The following is an 18800-nucleotide window of genomic DNA, read 5'->3' as shown; positions in this document are numbered from 1 at the left end:
TTTCCTGTAACATCTCCACCTCCACCTCAGTCATGGATTCTTCTGCTTCCACTAGTTTGTCATCAACCCAATCAGGAGATGCTGCTGTCCCCTTTGTCTCCCCCTCCCACTTTTCTGTTTCTAGAAGTCAGGTGAAGAGGCAGTTGGAAAGACTGAACCGGAACAAGGCTGCAGGTCCAGATGGTGTCAGCCCCCGAGTCCTGAAGGCCTGTGCAGAGCAGCTCTGTGGGATTCTGCAACACCTTTTCAACCTTAGCTTGACCCAAGAGAAGGTACCACTGTTGTGGAAGACATCCTGTCTGGTTCCGGTACCAAAGAAAACTCACCCTTCAGATATCAATGACTACAGACCTGTTGCACTGACATCCCACATCATGAAGGTCCTGGAGAGACTCCTGTTGACCCACCTGTGTAAGCAAACCAGCACATATCAGGACCCCCTGCAGTTTGCTTATCGCCATGGAGTTGGAGTTGAAGACGCTATCATACACCTGCTTCAACAAACCCACTGTCATCTGGACAAAGCAGGCAGCACTGTGAGGATCATGTTCTTTGATTTCTCCAGTGCATTTAACACAATCCAGCCTGATCTGCTTCGTCTGAAACTCCAGAAGACTCAGGTGGAGGCCTCAACAATCACCTGGATTAATGACTACCTGACAAACAGACCACAGTTTGTCAGACTGAAGAATTGTGTGTCTAACCAGGTGATCAGCAGCACAGGAGCACCACAGGGGACTGTACTCTCACCATTCCTTTTCACTCTGTACACTTCAGACTTCCAGTACAAGTCAGACTCCTGTCATCTACAGAAATATTCAGATGACTCTGCAGTTGTTGGGTGTATCAGAGATGGACAAGAAGCTGAGTACAGAGAGCTGGTGGACCGCTTTGTGGCATGGTGTGGGAACAATCATCTCATCTTGAATGTTAACAAAACAAAGGAGATGATTGTAGATTTCAGGAGAAACAGGGTCAGATCAAACCCTGTTTCCATCATGGGAGAAGAAGTGGAGGTGGTTGAGGAATATAAATACCTTAGTGTTCATGTGGACAACAGACTGGACTGGAGACACAACAGTGAAGCCATCTACAAGAAAGGACAGAGCAGACTGTACTTCTTGAGGAAGCTAAGGTCCTTCAAGGTTTGCAACAAGATGTTGCAGATCTTCTACAAGTCTGTTGTCGAGAGCGTCATTTCCTCTTGCGTCATCTGTTGGGGCAGCAGCATCAGAACCAGGGACCTAAAAAGACTCAACAACCTGATAAGGAAGGCTGGTTCTGTTCTGGGGACGAATGTGGAACCTCTGGAGACAATAATGCAAAGAAGGATTTTGCATAAAATCAAGAGAATTATGGACAACCCTGAACATCCTCTCCATGAGACTGTTATCAGAAAACAGAGTCTCTTCAGTCAAAGGCTTCTTCAGTTTGGATGCAAAACGGACCGCTACAGGAAATCTCTCCTGCCCACAGCCATCAGCATCTATAATAACTCTTTGATTTAATTGAGCTACATCAACATTTAATTTCCCTCTGGGATAAATAAAGTATTTTTGAATTTAATTGAATTGAATTGACAAAATTTAAACATTGGACAATGTTTCGTTTCAGAGGTGCCACTGTGTCTGAAAATAGATTTACAATGATTATTAAAGGATAAAACAAATCAACATTAAACAAGAGCAGAAAACCTTTCAGCAGCAGCCTGGTTTATAGTCTGTCTATAAATCATTAGTTTAAAGGGACACTATGTAATAAATTAAGTCATTTATTAGCTCAAATCAACATATTCATTCATAAATTAGTCCTCATTGGTGTAAAATTATCTCTGTCAAAAATCTCACTTATCCTCCTGAGTGAAGAATAACTTGTCTGTATCTACATAGAGCGGGCAAGCTCTATGGAGGCTGCCATGTCCTTCAAGTCATTTTGACGTCACGTCAGCCGAATGGCTTATTACGCTAATGGCGCTAATGGTAAATAGATTTTATCTGGTAAATTATCCCATTAATAATGCATTGATTGTTACCAAACTTCTGCCGTAGTACACACAGGCTCTTAACTCACAAAACGAGGCATTAGAAAGTTTGTAAGTTTACCGGGAGTTTATTTAAAAGAACACTTTCCAGATGTTTTTGTTATTGCTGACTGAGGCTTCACTGATTCCCTTTTTTAATTAGTAAGCTTATTTATTTATTTATTTTAAACATATGTTTATTGCACATTTTTTTTAATTTACAAATGGTGAACAACATAGAACAAGAAGGTACATACAAGAAAAAAAAGCAACGATAATAATAGCAATAATAATTATTCAAATGAAATAAATAAATAACTGTAAGGAGAAAAAATAAAAAATAATAATATGATACGTATATGTAAAGGTCTAAATGTGTATACTAATTCAGCTCTTCATTCCCATCTACTTCAATGTCACTTTTCTCAAGGAAATTACAAAAAACCTTCCAGATTTTCCAAAACTTGTCAAGCTTATTTTTTGTGGTATAGCTTATCTTTTCTAAAGCCAAGTAAAAAGACATCCCTGTTAACCATTGTGAAGCAGTACAAGGTTTATCCCTTTTCCATGAACAGGCTATACATCTTTTAGCTTCCAGAAAACAAATATTGAGTAAGGATTTTTCATTTTTGGAGGTCACAGAGTTGTCCGGGTGAATGTTTAGCAAACGTAACTTTGGTTTGAGAGGAACTTCTTTTTCAGTGATTCGACTGGCCAGGCTCAACACTTTTTCCCAAAAAGAGAGTAGGGCATTCCCACATGCAATGGAATAAAGAACCTTTTTGTTGATTACATTTAATGAAAGTATCTGGGATATTTGGGTTAAAAAGGTGCAGCTTACTTGGGGTTATATACTGTCTGCTTATCCATTTGTATTGTAGTAATTTAGAGTTTGTATTTATAATTTGAGTTTGAACTGTTAAACGAGCTTTGGCCCATTCTTCCTCTGTTAGATTTTCTTGCACATCGGATCTCCATGATTGTAATATGTTAAGTGATGACTCTTTGGATTTACTTACAAACAAGTTATAAAGAAAGGACACCTGCCCCTTGGAGTCTGAAAATCTCCTCGAAAAGTCTTCAAGAGTAGATAGTCGGGAAAGTTTCAACCTATTACATTGCCTGGCCAGTACGAAATTTTCCAATTAGTAAGCTTATTGATAAAAACTGTTATAAAATGCACCAACCAGGAATGAGTCCCTTTACTGTTTACCTTAAAACACTCCCTGTGCACTCACAGTATGGTTATTTAGCCATCAACCATAGCTAAAAAACTATTTGGTAGTTGAGTTCACCACTCAAATACCAACCATCAGCAAGTACTGATTAAGGTTGAGAATACAGTTCCTGTTTTAACTCGCGTTCACGTAAGCATCATGTGAGGCCCCCAAAACCAAGCGCAGCATGAGAAACTGATGGTATAAAACACTGAAACGCCAAAAGTAATCTCACACATCCCCTACTGGTCACCTACACATTGCAGCTTGAGAATGCGTAAGGTTCATTTCTAAGGATGTGCACAACCGACGCACCAAACTAGCGCAGGATACGTGAGGCAGCCAAAAATAAACCTGCGTACACCTAGTTAACAGCAACTGTATTTTTACTTGTTTCATCGTCCAACAGACAAATCTTCCACAGCGCTTCCACAATATTTAATTGATTTGTATTCTTGTTTAAAAAAAAAAAAGCCCAGAATGCAGCTTTTTCATAACAGTTACATTGTTTGTTCGAGAGAAACTGGACTCTTTCAAACTTCCTCTCGTTTGAGTATCATCTAATATCAAATTTCCTATTATGCCACAGCCATGTGAAATACCACAACACTTCAGTTCCTCTATTTGCTGACACAAAAGAAACTGGACTGATGATACTGTATTGTAAATATGACCTCTGATTGCCTCATTCCACAGTTTCATTGGACTTCTACATTTCACAAACTTTCCTTTGAAGAAGGACTTTACTTGCACAATAGTACTTTAGTTTCGCCAAGCAGCAGCGGCGGCCATAGCAGCAGAGCAGGACAAACCTTCTGATCAAAGTCGCTCCAATGTCACAGGAGTCATTCATGCTGCCAAGCACCAGCCGCCGCCTCACCTCTGGCTGAGTCCTCTCCCCTCAGTAAGGCTTGCCAACATGGACTTGTTAGTGCTTTTGAAGGTCGCTCCACACAAGATCCTAAGTTGCATCACAGATTGTATGTGTTAATACAGCAGTATTCTATAATGATAATCAGGATTTCTAATCTATACACTAAATGTGAAAATATGTTGTAAAGGCGAGACACTACAGGTGAATAGGGTAATATTTTAAAATAATATATATCACCATGAAACTTCCTCAGTTGATTACTTATACAAGTATGGAAAAAAAATGTATTACAAGTTTTAGAAATTTGTATGTTTAATTATGCAAATTAGGCATTATCTCATTAAATATGCGCAAATATTTCCGGAAGATAGATCTGAACATATGATAAAGCCGGGTGCAAAAATTATTTTCTCATTTTGTTTACACACAAAATGAAAAGAAAATTACAGAGGGATTTCAGGATATCTGCTTTCATTTCCTAGGAAATCAAAATATACAGTACTGTCCATAGCCTAAAAAACATCGATTTTCGCCATATTTTTTTATTATAATGTCACATAAATCAGGCCAGGAATGATTTATCAACAAATCCTTCTGTATTTATCTTCAGAATACTGCTAAGTGTATAACTAGAAAGTTTGGTGTTAGTAGGTGCTCCATAGGCTGAGATATTGATACTGAAAAATACAAAAAAATTATTTTGAGAAAACGGCATTTAAAGATTTAAATAGGGGAATTCTTTTTGGTAAATTTGGGCAAAATGTACCGCCGCGATTAAACAAAATGTGAAGAAATAAACATTTTAATTTATGTTTTTAAATAACACATATTGAAGGAGTAGACTGGCCCAAAATCTAAAAATTGACCACTGCATGAAAAATCCCTGTTTTTGCCTGCCGTGTCTCGCCTTAAGCAAAAATTCCATTGAACTGAAGTACCACTTTAATACGAGACTATTACAAATTATTTTTGGCAATTACTTAAAGTTATCAAGAGTAAAAGTGCATGTTCAGTAAAAATGCCCCTTTTTGACTGTTATTGTATATTACAGTGCATTTACTGCTGTAGGTAGTTAAGGTGAAGCTTTCTTGAAAATCCAGTTAGGTTCTTTTCTAAGACTCTCCCATTAAGGGCTGACAAGTTATATCTGAGAGGTGAGAGAGAAAACAAAAAAATTGAGATTTTAAAAGGCCTCATGTATGCTTCTCCGTCGCTATCCGTCAATCCGTCTCCGTAGTCACGGAGAGGATCTCCGTCCTTTCAAAGTTCTCTGTCGGGATGTCGGATACGCAAGGCAGTTCACCTCCCGATCAGTAGGCGTCGCTACGTTAAATGACCCAATCTCGCGACGTATATCGTGAAAGTCGTTTATTGATGACGTCCATGGGGTTTCCGCAGTTATAGTTATATGTTTTATCATGTTTTAGGTTTATGTCTTGGTTTTTGAGTTCATGTTTTGCCATTGTTTTTCCCCTCACTTCCCATGCCGGGTCCCCAGCTTCACTCAGTCACCAATCACTCTCAGTTCACTATTTAGTTTCCATGCTCCCCTTTCAGTTTGATTTCTTTCCACGATCTCACCATTCCCTTGCCCCGCCACGCTTCGCCTTTATCCCCTTAACGCTTATTGTCGCATATATGCTACAAACCGTTTGACTCAATCAACCAGCTGAGATAGCATCTTTATTCCCCCAATGCCGGTTAGTCCATATTCACTACGGACCTAGGAACCTTCGACAAGCACTTGTTTCTAGTGGGACCGCAAAGTGACGGACTTATTTCCTGTTGCAGATTTATATAAAATCTGCAACAGGTTGTTGTTGTTATCTTATTATTGACCATTATGCCTGGTGTTGCAAATAAGCAACATACCAACATTTCTATTTATTTATTGTGCAAAAGTGAAATTAATAATCTCAGCATTACTTACCATCTACTTAAAGGCTAAAACACACACAAAACATTTTTTTTATATACAGCTATATAAATTCAGGCGTTAAGGGGTTAAGATAAGTGTTTTTTCTATGTCATGCCAAGTCTTTTGTTTTCTTTAGTCATGTTCTTGTCCCACAGTTTAAGTTTTTTGTCATCTGGCTCAGCTGCGCTTTTTGTTTTGTTTTAAGTTGAAGAATAAACCAAGATTGCTTTCTTTTGAGTCCGCATCCGTGTCCTGCCAACCCACCACCACACAACACCTTCCAGCTCCGTTCCACTCCTCACAGTGAAGATGGCGACCGAGAGAGAAAGACTGTTGTTGGAGTTGGAGCTTATTGATTTTGAAATGCAAATAATTTTGACCAAATGTTGACCGGCACACAGTAGCTAAACTCTTTCAAAAATGGCGGCTGTTGTTGTTCTGAGAGGAAGGCGCTAAACCGGAAAAGTGATTCCGGAAATTATGATTTTTGCCGACCAATAACAACCCTTAAGGTCTCTCTCACCTCGACGGATAGATAGCATTTTTATCCGGCGCACGCAAGCGACGGAGAGTGTCTCCGTAGGCGACCATGAATCAGCCTTTACCCGATCTACCTTTTACTTTTTGCTGGTCAGACTTTTGGTCGGAGTAACAGTTAGCATTACTTTTAATATAACTAATAATTTCTCCTGTTTTGGCCTAAACGTCCATTCAAATCAAGTCAATAAAAGTGAAAATGAAATTAGTGAGATGACACTTTGTTAGATCAACTAGAGACGGAACATTTGATTTAACGTTTCCACAGAAGCAATGGCAAAACTAATTTGTAGTAACCACACAGTGATTCTAGTTTCTGGGTTAGTGGAACAAAAACTAAAAAAGAAACCAAACTCTAAAAGTACAATGGGAAACTCCCGTTTATGCATGTTGTTTCAGAGTTCTAATGTGAGATGTGAAACTGAAATATAATGGACTTATAGATTTGACTTTTACTGTCTGTCTAATGACCAGTGTTGGTCAAGTTACTTTTAAAAAGTAATTAGTTATCGTTACGAGTTACTGCTCCCAAAAAGTAATTGAGTGAATATTTCCCTACACTCCCTATAAGATATAAAAACACTATATACAGTCATTTAGAACATTCGGTATTTATTTGAACTCAATAGATTGCAGCTTGCCATATGATGCATAGAAATAAATTAATAAATAAATTCTGACCCGAAAAATCGAGTGTTGTTTGTTTTCGAGTGGCTCCGTCTCCTTTGCTGGGGCTCACGCTAGCTGCATTTGGGCTTGGGGTTGGGTTAGCTAGCTGCATTTGGGCTTGGGGTTGGGTTAGCTAGCTGCATTTGGGCTTGGGGTTGGGTTAGCTAGCTGCATTTGGGCTTGGGGTTGGGTTAGCTAGCTGCATTTGAGCTTGGAGTTGGGTTAGCTAGCTGCATTTGGGCCTGGGGTTGGGTTAGCTAGCTGCATTTGGGCTTGGGGTTGGGTTAGCTAGCTGCATTTGGGCCTGGGGTTGGGTTAGCTAGCTGCCTTTGGGCCTGGGGTTGGGTTAGCTAGCTGCATTTGAGCTTGGAGTTGGGTTAGCTAGCTGCATTTGGGCCTGGGGTTGGGTTAGCTAGCTGCTTTTGGGCCTGGGGTTGGGTTACCTAGCTGCATTTGGGCCTGGGGTTGGGTTAGCTAGCTGCCTTTGGGCCTGGGGTTGGGTTAGTTAGCTGCATTTGGGCTTGGGGTTGGGTTAGCTAGCTGCATTTGGGCTTGGGGTTGGGTTAGCTAGCTGCATTTGGGCTTGGAGTTGGGTTAGCTAGCTGCATTTGGGCTTGGGGTTGGGTTAGCTAGCTGCCTTTGTGCCTGGGGTTGGGTTAGCTAGCTGCCTTTGGGCCTGGGGTTGGGTTAGCTAGCTGCATTTTGGCCTGGGATTGGGTTAGCTAGCTGCCTTTGGGCCTGGGGTTGGGTTAGCTAGCTGCATTTGGACTTGGGGTTGGGTGAGCTAGCTGCCTTTGGACTTGGGGTTGGGTGAGCTAGCTGCCTTTGGGCTTGGGGTTGGGTTAGGTGCAGAAGCAACAAGTGCTTCATATTCGCATGGGTTGATGTGAGGTGCTTCATTAGATCTGAGTTACTTGAGGCAGACGTGGATAAAGTTTTTTTCCCTGGGCATAGCGTGCATGTTACATACACATTCTTGCCTTTTATCTCCACGGGTGAGAAGTAGTGCCGGTACTTCCAGTTAGAGAACGCTACCTGTGAACTTCCCTGGCTCATCGCCGCTGTCTTGTGTGTGTTTAGCGCGTGCAGTGAGACAGCGTGAGTAGGGCATCTGCCCACACAGCCAATCATCATCGCATTTGCAACGGTGTCATCATCCCCACCCCTGCTCTCAGCATGCAGCTGATGTGTAGCCGAAAGCCTACAACCAAACTGTAGTAACGCGCCACTTTATATGCTCAGTAACGATAATGGCGTTGTAACGATGGGAAAAGTAATTAATTAGATTACTCCGTTACTGGAAAAATAACGTCGTTAGTAACGCCGTTATACTTGAACGCCGTTACTCCCAACACTGCTAATGACAATCTTAAATTTGTAGATTTTAGTATGAAGAGTTATTTAACTACTAGTCTTTTACTTGGTTGAAACCATTATACCATGAAATAACTGCATTAAATTGGAGTCTTTGCAGTTCTTCTTTTGACATTATTGTTCCCATCATGGGGGTCATGTGATGCAGCTATGGTCCTGATGCTGTTGTTACCAGAACTATGTATGGGAGGTGATCAATGCCATACACAAAAGAAAAGAAAGGGCAATGTGTCACATTCAAGAAAACACCATGCAAAATACAATACAGTCCAGACAGACTTTAAAAAATAACACAAGCCATTAGAATGATCTTTTGATTGATCTAGACGAGCTGTTGTGCTGCTATTGCACTGTGTGTTGATTTAACATTTGGGTCACAAAGCAGTTGAGTACTATGGACTAAACTTTTCTGTTTACATATGCATGCAACTGATCTGTGTGCAAGCAATCCATGTTTTCTTGTAAAAATCAACATGAATGGAATAAAAATCAAAGGATCCACAAGGATTGGAAAGGCACATGGTCATATTAAGGGTGACCATGTCTTTTGTTTAGTTTATTTATTTCACCCTTGAAAAAAAACTTTCCTAAATTCAGCCACTAACAGCTCCAAGCTAACACAATTATGTAAGTTACTGTATTACTGTAAGCTTTATGACAAAGCTTACGGTAAATAGCTTGAGAGCTCAGACCACACACCAAACTGAAATAGAATTAAAATACTTGACTGGCAATTTCATTCTCAAATACTTACTTTGTGGAGTTTCCATGTTCTCCCTGTACATACAGGGGTTCTTTCTAGTGCTTCAACCAGCTCCTACAGTCCATAAGCATGCATATAAGCAAAGAGACAAAGAGTGAGTGAGTGTGTGCATGGTAATTTCTCTTATTGTCTCAGTGTTGGCCCTGTGATGGACTGCTAACTGAGGCCCCATCCACACGTAGCCGGGTATCTGCTAAAACGAATATATTTTTCTACGTTTGGACCTGTCATCCACATGAAAACGCATAAAAACGCATCGTAAACGAATGTTTTTAAAAACTCCAGGCAAAGTGAAGATTTTTGAAAACTCCGTTTATGCAGCTGCGTGTAGACAGAGATAACCGGAGTTTTGCGTTTTCGAACGTCACAATATGCGCCAAAACAACAACAAATCTGCTTTAAAGTCTAAAGTGCGACCTTTGTTTACTGAAGAAGCATGGATGTCTTGAGAACTGTGGTGGTTATTATTGTGCAGGCGCTGTTTACAGCCTTGATTTTACACGCCCAAGTCGTACTCCTCACTCCTGTCGCTGTCGGAATTATTACGTCCTCATATCGAGGGGCAGTCCACTGTCATGCGATCACCGGTCAGTGTGCTCAAAAAAGTTGCGTGCACACTTTATTATTTAGCTTACGAGGGCAGATTGCGCAAAACAGCAAATGCATTTGGGTTGTCAAGACAGGTGAAAACGCAAATGTTCGGTTATGTGTAGAAGGTGTTTTTTTTCGAAAACGAGGTAATGTGGATACAAATTATTTTATAAACGAAGGGGGGGAAACATTCGGTTTTAAAAATACCCGTGTGTATGCTACGTGTGTACATAGCCTTAGAATCTGAGGTGCCATGCACTGGTGGGATATTGGTGGCTGCCCATTTTATCAGGGCGGATTTCTGTCACCAAGTATTAATGCAGAACTTAAAGGGATAGTTTGCCTCTTTTGACATGAAGCTGTATGACATCCCATATTAGCAATATCATTTATTAAATTTGACTTACCCCCTGCTGCGTCCTGTGAGCCAAGTTCCAGCTGAGTTTTGGCGTTGACGAAGGTAGTCCGGCTAGTTGGCTGGGGTCGCAAAAATAAAGCGTTTTGCTTCTCAAAACCATATGTGTTCAAAAGAGTAATACATTTGCATCACAAAATCCATCCATCCATCCATTTTCTATACCCGCTGAATCTGTCGGGTTGCGGGGGGACTGGAACCTATCCCAGCGGTCAATGGGCGAGAGGCGGGGTACACCCTGGACAGTCCATCACAGGGCCACACAGAGACAAACGACCACACACGCTCACACTCACTTCTAAGGACAATTTTTAGAGACCATCACAAAATCGTTCACCAAAAAAAGTCAGACCTCACAATCGCTTGGCGCTATTTTCTTTCCCTTCATATCAATGCGTACAGGCGCCTGCCGATAGCTGCACCTGTTACGGTGTTTGCTGCTCGGTCTACACAGCAGGCAGTGATACAAAGGGAGAGAAAATAGCACCACGCGATTGTGAGGTCTGACTTTTTTTGTTGAATGATTTTGTGACGCCAATGTATTACTCTTTTGAACGCTTTATTTTTTAAACCCCAGCCAACTAGCCGGACTACCTTCATCAACACCAAAACGAGGCTGGAACTCGGCTCACAGGACGCAGCGGGGGGTAAGTCAAATTTAATAAATGATGTTGCTGATATGGGATGTCATACAGCTTCATGTCAAAAGAGGCGAACTATCCCTTTAACCTCAGCCTTAACTTGATAGGCATCATAATGATGAGCTTAAATTATTAGGTGGCCACTCTTGAAAACAACCAACAAAGGTTAAATAACTGTATAATTTTTTTTTATTATTACTTATAAAAAAAAAAATAGCAATCAAGAGTTACACTGAAATTTCGCACAGCATAATGTTGTCTGTAGCTATATGACTCCTCCCTCCTGCTTCTCCGCGGCACTAATCACCCCCCATACCGAAAGGCGCATCATCGCTGCTGATCTGGAATTTCCCTCTTCTGCCATTTAAAAGCTCCAACGCTCTGCAAACCAAGATAAACGAGGCAGTGACCAAATTATGTAGCATTTTTGTGCAAACAGGAGAATAATAAAAGAGCGAGGGTGCTGCATGTTTTTTAAATGGGAAATCTTGTGGGCAGCTGGCGTTTCAAGGAGCCGAGCACCGTTGAGGAATGCGACTCGACGTGGGAATCGGACTCGGAGGGCGAGGAGGCTGCAGCTGAAGATGACAGCGGCATCTCCGGCTCCGTCAGCCCGGCGGAGAGCGAGCGGGCCGCGGGACACAGCGGAGACGCGTCCCCGCAGGTACGATGAGGGTGACAACAACCGGGAAGGGCTTCACCGGGTCACCATCAGCCGCGCTGGGTGCAGACAAAGCCTGTCAGCCCACTGTCCCACTGGAGAGTCTACAGCTGGTGTCAAACTTGATTGAACAATGTGTCAATTTTATGTGACTCTCGTAATGGGCAAACTCACATGGTCCAGAGTCAGGAGGAATGCACTCCTATCTACGGCATGCATATAAAAAATGGTCAAATTTAGGATGAATTGTCATAAATTGTCCTTTGAGTTTCATGACCTTTGCAGTATTTATGTCCTTTATTTAGTGCTGTTCGTCATATCATTATGCGGTGACTCAAACTTGCATTCAGAAATACTGTGCGAGTTGATTTCTGACTAGTATCCCAACCGTATACTGTGTGCCTGTTATGATAGACTACTGAATGTGCTTTTTATTTGCTCTGAATGATCTGAACTGCTACCAGGATATCTTATTATAATGACTTCACTCTTTATGATATTAAACTATAAGTAGGTTGAGAAGATGGAGCTATCCTTACTTGATTATTTCGCTTTTTTCTCACAAAATTGGCATTTCTCTAAAGTTAGGATGTAGTTGACTGACACACCAAAGCTTTAGATACACTTGTATTTTTAAGCTTTGATTTATTTGCAACAACTGCACCGTCAGTCTAACAGGATCAGGCCCATAACAAATCCCTCTGACCAGTGGGTGCTAACCTGACCCAGATTTGATTTGAGAATCAGGTCTAGACTCCAGCATCCCTTTGTAGCGATTGCACAGTGGCACCGATGTGAATCGTCCTCTTTTGCCAGAATAAATGGATGATGACAGCACTCGACCTCAAAAGCAAATTCTGTGCTTTTAAATCAGACGAATAGCTGTTAAGTGCCACACTGTGTCAGTTCAAACACAGAATGTTTTTTCTCTCAGCTGACGGACTCCCCAGAGTCTGCTCCAAAGATGAAGAGGAGTTTTTATGCTGCTCGGGATCTCTACAAGTACCGTCACAGCTACCCGGTACATCTGCATCCAGAACCACACACACACCATTAAATGCTTTTTTTTTTTTCTCTCTCTCGCACAAACATTAATGTAGGACTGTGTGATCTTTTTGTTTCATGGCCATCTTTGTAGAACTATCGAAAGTCCCGGCAGCCTAACGAGTACCGCAACCTGCGCTTCTACATGAACAAGATCCCTCTGGTGCCTGACGGTAAGATCCCACCATGCACACTTCTGAACACCGCAGTGTTTGATGGGGGAAGCCCAGCACATTTGTTGACTGATCGAATATTTTGAAGCTAATGGCAGCTAATTAGCCTCAATCTCTGCTTCAGGTATCTACATAGAGGAGATTCTTTCTAAGTGGAGAGGCGACTATGACAAACTGGAGCACAATCACACCTACATTCAGTGGTAAGTGTTGGTCAGGTCAGATGTATTCATATATTTTACTGTATATGCAAATCAATCCAGTTTAGGAAAGACATGCCGAGCCGTACCAATCATGTAAGAAAAACTAGTTAAAGACATTTAAAGGTAATAGATCTGAATCGAAATGCTCACTATGCTCCATCTCCTTTAGTTCCCTGATGCCCATCAAGCTTTCTGATTTGGTGGTGGATTTCTTTACACTTCTGCTCATGTGCTTTTGCTTTTAAGAGAAGTGCAGCGTCTCCCAAACTCTGCATATGCAGAAGACCTCTGCATCCCCAGACATTCACAAGGTTACCGTAGCTTACATTCCCAATGGAGAATGTGAGGTTGATGTCACATGACGGCTTGTTTAGGCACCATTTTGTATTCCTGCTTGCTTTCTATTTTTTTAAAAACTTTATTTTTCAATCTTTTCAGGTTACAACATCAATACAAAAAAAATGGTCACAATCAGATGTGGCAAAACAATTCAAATACCAGCTATGCGACCCCAAAAACAAAAGAGAAACAACAAAAAGAAGAAAAACAAAAAATAGACATGCACACATCCTAATGATTGCAAAACCTAGTCATATAAACATACATGCGCAAATTCACAAAAACAAAACATCAGGGGAACCGCGGGGTTGCGAACAGATCGCCATAAAATATAACATCATGGTCTTTGCTTTTCATTACCAGAGTACACAAGGCAATAAGATAGGTCATCACCCCCTCCTGCGATGTAGGGGTCCCATTTTTCCCAGAGGGCATCACCTTTGCCCCTTTGTAACCTGAGGCTAAAAGTCAATAGTTCCATAGTTTCCAAACTATGGAACTGCTTGCTTTCTTTTGACTTTAATTTGCAAGTTCAGGTAGTGTTTTTCTCCACACACACTGCAGAATTAGCATCTCAGCATATTTCAATCCATTCCTACTCCTCATAACCAAACGCTAAACATATTTGAGAAGGTCATGTGCATGAGAAGGTCAATCATTTCCACTTAGAAGTAAAACTAAGAAGTTCCACCCGTGTAGTTGCTTTTGTGTATGAATGATAGAGTTCCTGTGTGACTTGGTCTGGTACCGGTCCTTCCTCAGCAGTGACATCTGCCATTTAGGATGAAGACTGCTGCAAGTCCAGCGTGTTTGAAAGGATGGTATAACGTTACAGTTCTCTGGCACAAGAAACAATACATCGAGCTTAATTGGCCAATTCCTGTGTGGGAGAAGGTTGATGGCCACTTTGATAGTGTTCATACAGTTTAAAGAAGGGAGCGATGGAGGTGCAACTTTTTTCTACTGTGTTGCAATGAGCAGTTACGACATGTGTGGACCCATAAATCTGTTTTAATGTGATTCTGAATTTGTTTTTTTTATTCCTTTTTACTGCGCACCAGGCTGTTCCCATTAAGAGAACAAGGGCTCAACTTCTACGCACATGAACTGACTCAGGACGAGATCAAAGTAAGTAACGCAAAGGTTTTTTTTTTTTTTAGCGTTAGCAGTTTCTCCACAAAGTAGTTCTGTTCACATGAAACTCAGTGTTTTTTATAGAAAAGGACAAGTGATTATCTGGCTTAAGCATCCTGCTCTTCAATTTTAAATCCAGTTAAAGTCTTTTTGGATTTTTTTCATTTTGTCCGTCACTCCTCACTGTGCGGCCAAACAAAGGGCACCAGTTAAGCTGCTGATGAAACGTGGCCACTGCGTGCACAAGCTTGTGAAGCTGTCCCTTCAGAGCAGGCCGGCGCTCTTTTAGAATAGAATGGAATAGAATAGCCTTTATTATCCCACGAGTAAGAAAACTGCATGTTACAGAGCTCTGTGTACACAAGATAAATGAACAGTATGAACGTACGAACATGGTTGCAACTGCGTGCCTGTCACCTGCTGCCTCGCAGCAGAGGAAAGTCACACCTATTCCAGGGCTAACTGCAGCCAAGCCGTGCCTGTCTCCTTTCCTGTCCTCAGTGCAACATCGTTTCTTTATCACAGTTAGCAGTTCCAGTGGGTTCCGCTACTCTGCAGAAGCTTTTGTATAAACGCTTTCAGCTAACCTGATTGCACGGCTCGGCAGAGGTCCCCCTCACCTTACTAACACACACACACACACACTAATTTGCACAGTGGAAAAACCCCAATGATCCGTACAGTACATCCAGTTTCTTTATCTAAATAGAATGTTATTATTATTCCGTTGAATGCCTTAGTATTTTTCATTTCCTCATTTCACGGTCTTGCCATGGTTGGATAATGACACCTTTCATTCAGCTTAGGTATTAAAAACATTACGTTTCACATAAATGATGATGCGCAGTTAGCTATGGAGAAAGTCAGGACACTCCTTTATACAAGTAATTCAAATGGAACAAAACAAACCGCCACGCTGGAGGATTCTGGGAAATATTTGGTGTTTAATCTCTGAATAAATCTGTCTTTAGTTTTAGCAATACTCAGGTGTAAGGGGGTTTCCCCCTTTCACCGCACTTTCTAATGGATGCAAATCTGTTTCTTACCAAATGAACATGTGGTCTGGATGAAATCACAGTGTGCCTATGTATTCTTTTTATGTCCTTATATCCAAAGAAGGGCGATGCTGTGCCACACCTATTTGTTTTTTCTCTTTAACCTAATCTACGATGTTGATTCCTGTCAGGAATTCCAAAGCACTCGGGAAGCGAGGAGGAGGTTCCTTGCGGCCTATTCCTTGATGTTGGATTTCTATGGCGTCAAACTGCTGGATAAAAGCGGTAACGTTGCTCGGGCCCCCAACTGGCAGGAGCGCTTCCAGCACCTTAATGAGTAAGCCGGCACATACACACAGACACACTGCTCAGAGGCTGCTGGATACTTAGACTGCAGAATCTGTGTGAACTTATTACTCGTTTTGTGCCCTTCGGTAAGGCAATCTCAGCCCTGCGCCACTTCATTGTAGCCTTATCAGCAGCCAAATGTTAAACAGCATGTCTTAAGTCAACAAACAGATGTTTAAAGGGTAATTTAACATCCTATTTCGATGGTTTCATTGTTTTTCTTTGTTTTTTTGCACAAACTGAATGACACTTGAAAATTTGTTCAACGACCTCTTGGAGTCACAAACCTCTTTTCAACCTTTGCATCTGATTCTAAAAGCTGCTCTTAATCCTCCGTTACATAAAAACACCAAATTATCCACCGCATGGCAGCTGCTCGGTGCGGTTTTATTATCTTCTCTTGCTCTCTTGATATCCATGGAAAAATGCACAACGGTGAACCGTGCTCTCTCCTCCCAGGCCGAGCAGCAATTAGAAACAATGATAATCATTTATTCGAGACGTTCAACTGTACCTCATCAGGATACATGGCTGTGTTATCATTCTGTAAACTGAAAGGCTTTCGATGCAGATTGCCGTCACTGTTGAACACTATTTTCTTGGGGTGGGCGAAAAAAATCGATTCATGTACATATCGCGATTTTTTTATGGGATGATTTTAAAAATCGATTTTTCTCCCGTGAATCGATTATATTACGTCATATCCGTGTCCAGAAAAACTTCATCAATTCATTACATTAAGTTATGTTAAAACTAGCCCACATTTGTGCTGTGTGGACATTTCAATTAATTTTGTAACTGTTAACTTTAAAAAATTCCTCTTTTTGTCTCAGTTGAAAGAAATGTCAGCTGCTGGACTGACTGACACACACTGATGTGCATTGTTTATGGGAACAACATTCATTCTAGAAGTGTATGATTCAACTTGTTTGTTTTTTAAGGAGGAAGAAAATTTAAATTATATTGAATCACAATACTTGTAGAATTACAATTATCAAGAATCGTGAGACAATCGAATCGTGACCAAAGCATATCGTCCCACCCCTACTATTTTCACCCACTTGGTTTGGATATTGAACACTAACCGCAGCCCACATTTTCACATGGAAAAGCACGTCCGGTTTTACTTTTAGTTTGGCATGTACCTTCCTACTGTGACTTTTCAAAATGTTCTGTTTTACACAGGGAATCATACAGATCGACCAGAATTTTCTTTCTCGGTTCAAGTAAACGTGCTGTTTTGTTTTATTGAAGATCCCACCACAACTACCTGCGGATCACGCGCATCCTGAAGTCCCTGGGCGAGCTTGGCTACGAGGCCTTCAAGGCCCCACTGGTTCGCCTTTTTCTGGAAGAGTCGCTGTGTAATGGCACCCTCCCCAATATGCAGCACAGTGCCCTGGAATACTACGTCTACACCATCCGCCTGCCAGCCACACGCCGACGCCTGCTCCGCTACGCTCGCCAACACTACAGGCCCGCACACGCCTTCCTCTGGGGACCACAGCCGAAAAAACGAGCAGCCGGAAGTGTGGGTGCGGGAAGCAGCGGGATCCGAGCTCCGGCCCCAACACCCGAGCAACAGAGGAGGGGAGAGGAGAGCACCGCGTTTTCAAGTACCAGGATCATTTTGTCTTCCCATGATGCCATAATGTGCCAGGAGCTGGCTGGGGGAAGGATCAAGGTCTGCCCAGAACCTGGTTCCAACATGGCCGGACTTCAGGGAGCACCGATGTTGGTAGGAGGTAGAGGGGAGAGGAATTAATACACAGAGGCTGCTCCTATGTAAGTAGGGATGGGAATTGATAAGATTTTTACGATTCCAATTCCATTTTCGATTCTGCTTAACGATTCGGTTCTTTGTCGGTTCCCTTATCGATTCTCATTCAGAGAAAAAGGACAACAAACCGGTCGATTAGCATCAACTTTGTTTAGTTTAGAAGTAACAGGAGTCATGACCTTACAAACCCAACAACGGTGAGGTCCACATTGGTCTATCCTGGCCTGGGTAATTTAACTCTTCCTGCTCTGGTGAAAGGAGAAGCTGGAGGTAGAGGTGAACTGGGGGTAGTACCACCAGCCTCTGGCTCTGAGCCAGTCAGGCTCTGTCTCTCATGATTTCATCTAAATGTAATGCCTGAGAAGGCATTCATTTAAACTTAACCGTTACTAACAGCAGGTTTTACAATCAGGCAAATGGTGCTAACATGATAGGCAGTGTTTGTTAGTTAGTTAGTTACCTGCAGTGTTAGTCGAGGACATGCTTACGTTGCTAACGTTGCTAACGTTGCTAACGTTGCTGGGTTCAGATTCACCAACGTTAGTCCAGAGCAGATCGAAAACGCGACATTCATTCATAGTTATATCATGTTGGTAGTATTTCCTCCCTTTGGTGAAATATTCACTTTGCAAGTTGCCCTGTTGTCGTCTTTTTTAGGGATGTGTAACCAAACTTTAGAGCGTTTGTACCGCTTGGGCGCCATGTTTACTGTTGGCTGCTGGCTGCACTGGACTCGCCACGCAACGCTGCGTGGTGACGTCATTCGCGCCCACTGGAATCGATAAGGGAATCGTTTGCAAAATCGCCAAACGATTCCAAGGAATTGAAACACTGGGAACCGGTTCTCAACAAGAACCGGTTTTCGATTCCCATCCCTATTTGTAACGGATTTTGTTGTAAAAATTGCAAAGAAGAAAAAAAAGCTTCAGGGAGACCGTATAGGACACTGGGTCAGAATAGTAAAACACAGTGAGAGATATTTGGACCTTTAAACATGTGATTAGAATCAGTTCAGGTTAAGGGCTTATCATAAACTCTGATAGTTCTTTGGAAACAAACGTTAACTGTAGTAGGGATCTGAATACATTTATGTTTTTTTTTTTA

General features: G+C 41.7%; 1 protein-coding gene across 1 annotated transcript; it reads left to right on the top strand.

Moving 5' to 3' along the window:
* Window positions 1–11374: 11374 nt before the first annotated feature.
* ogfrl1 (opioid growth factor receptor-like 1) lies at window positions 11375–18126 on the top strand. Its single transcript, XM_075483443.1, has 7 exons — window positions 11375–11683; window positions 12615–12701; window positions 12819–12897; window positions 13022–13100; window positions 14501–14567; window positions 15760–15905; window positions 17171–18126. Exons 1-7 carry the CDS (start codon window positions 11498–11500, stop codon window positions 17679–17681), a joined length of 1155 nt encoding a protein of 384 aa, XP_075339558.1. The 5' UTR covers window positions 11375–11497; the 3' UTR covers window positions 17682–18126.
* The last annotated feature ends 674 nt before the right edge of the window (window positions 18127–18800 follow it).

Source organism: Odontesthes bonariensis, chromosome 2 (assembly GCF_027942865.1).
Source record: "Odontesthes bonariensis isolate fOdoBon6 chromosome 2, fOdoBon6.hap1, whole genome shotgun sequence".
In the NCBI taxonomy this organism is placed as follows: Eukaryota; Metazoa; Chordata; class Actinopteri; order Atheriniformes; family Atherinopsidae; genus Odontesthes; species Odontesthes bonariensis.
The sequence above is the reverse complement of the archived record's forward strand: the minus strand, read 5'-3'. Positions and strand labels throughout refer to the sequence as shown.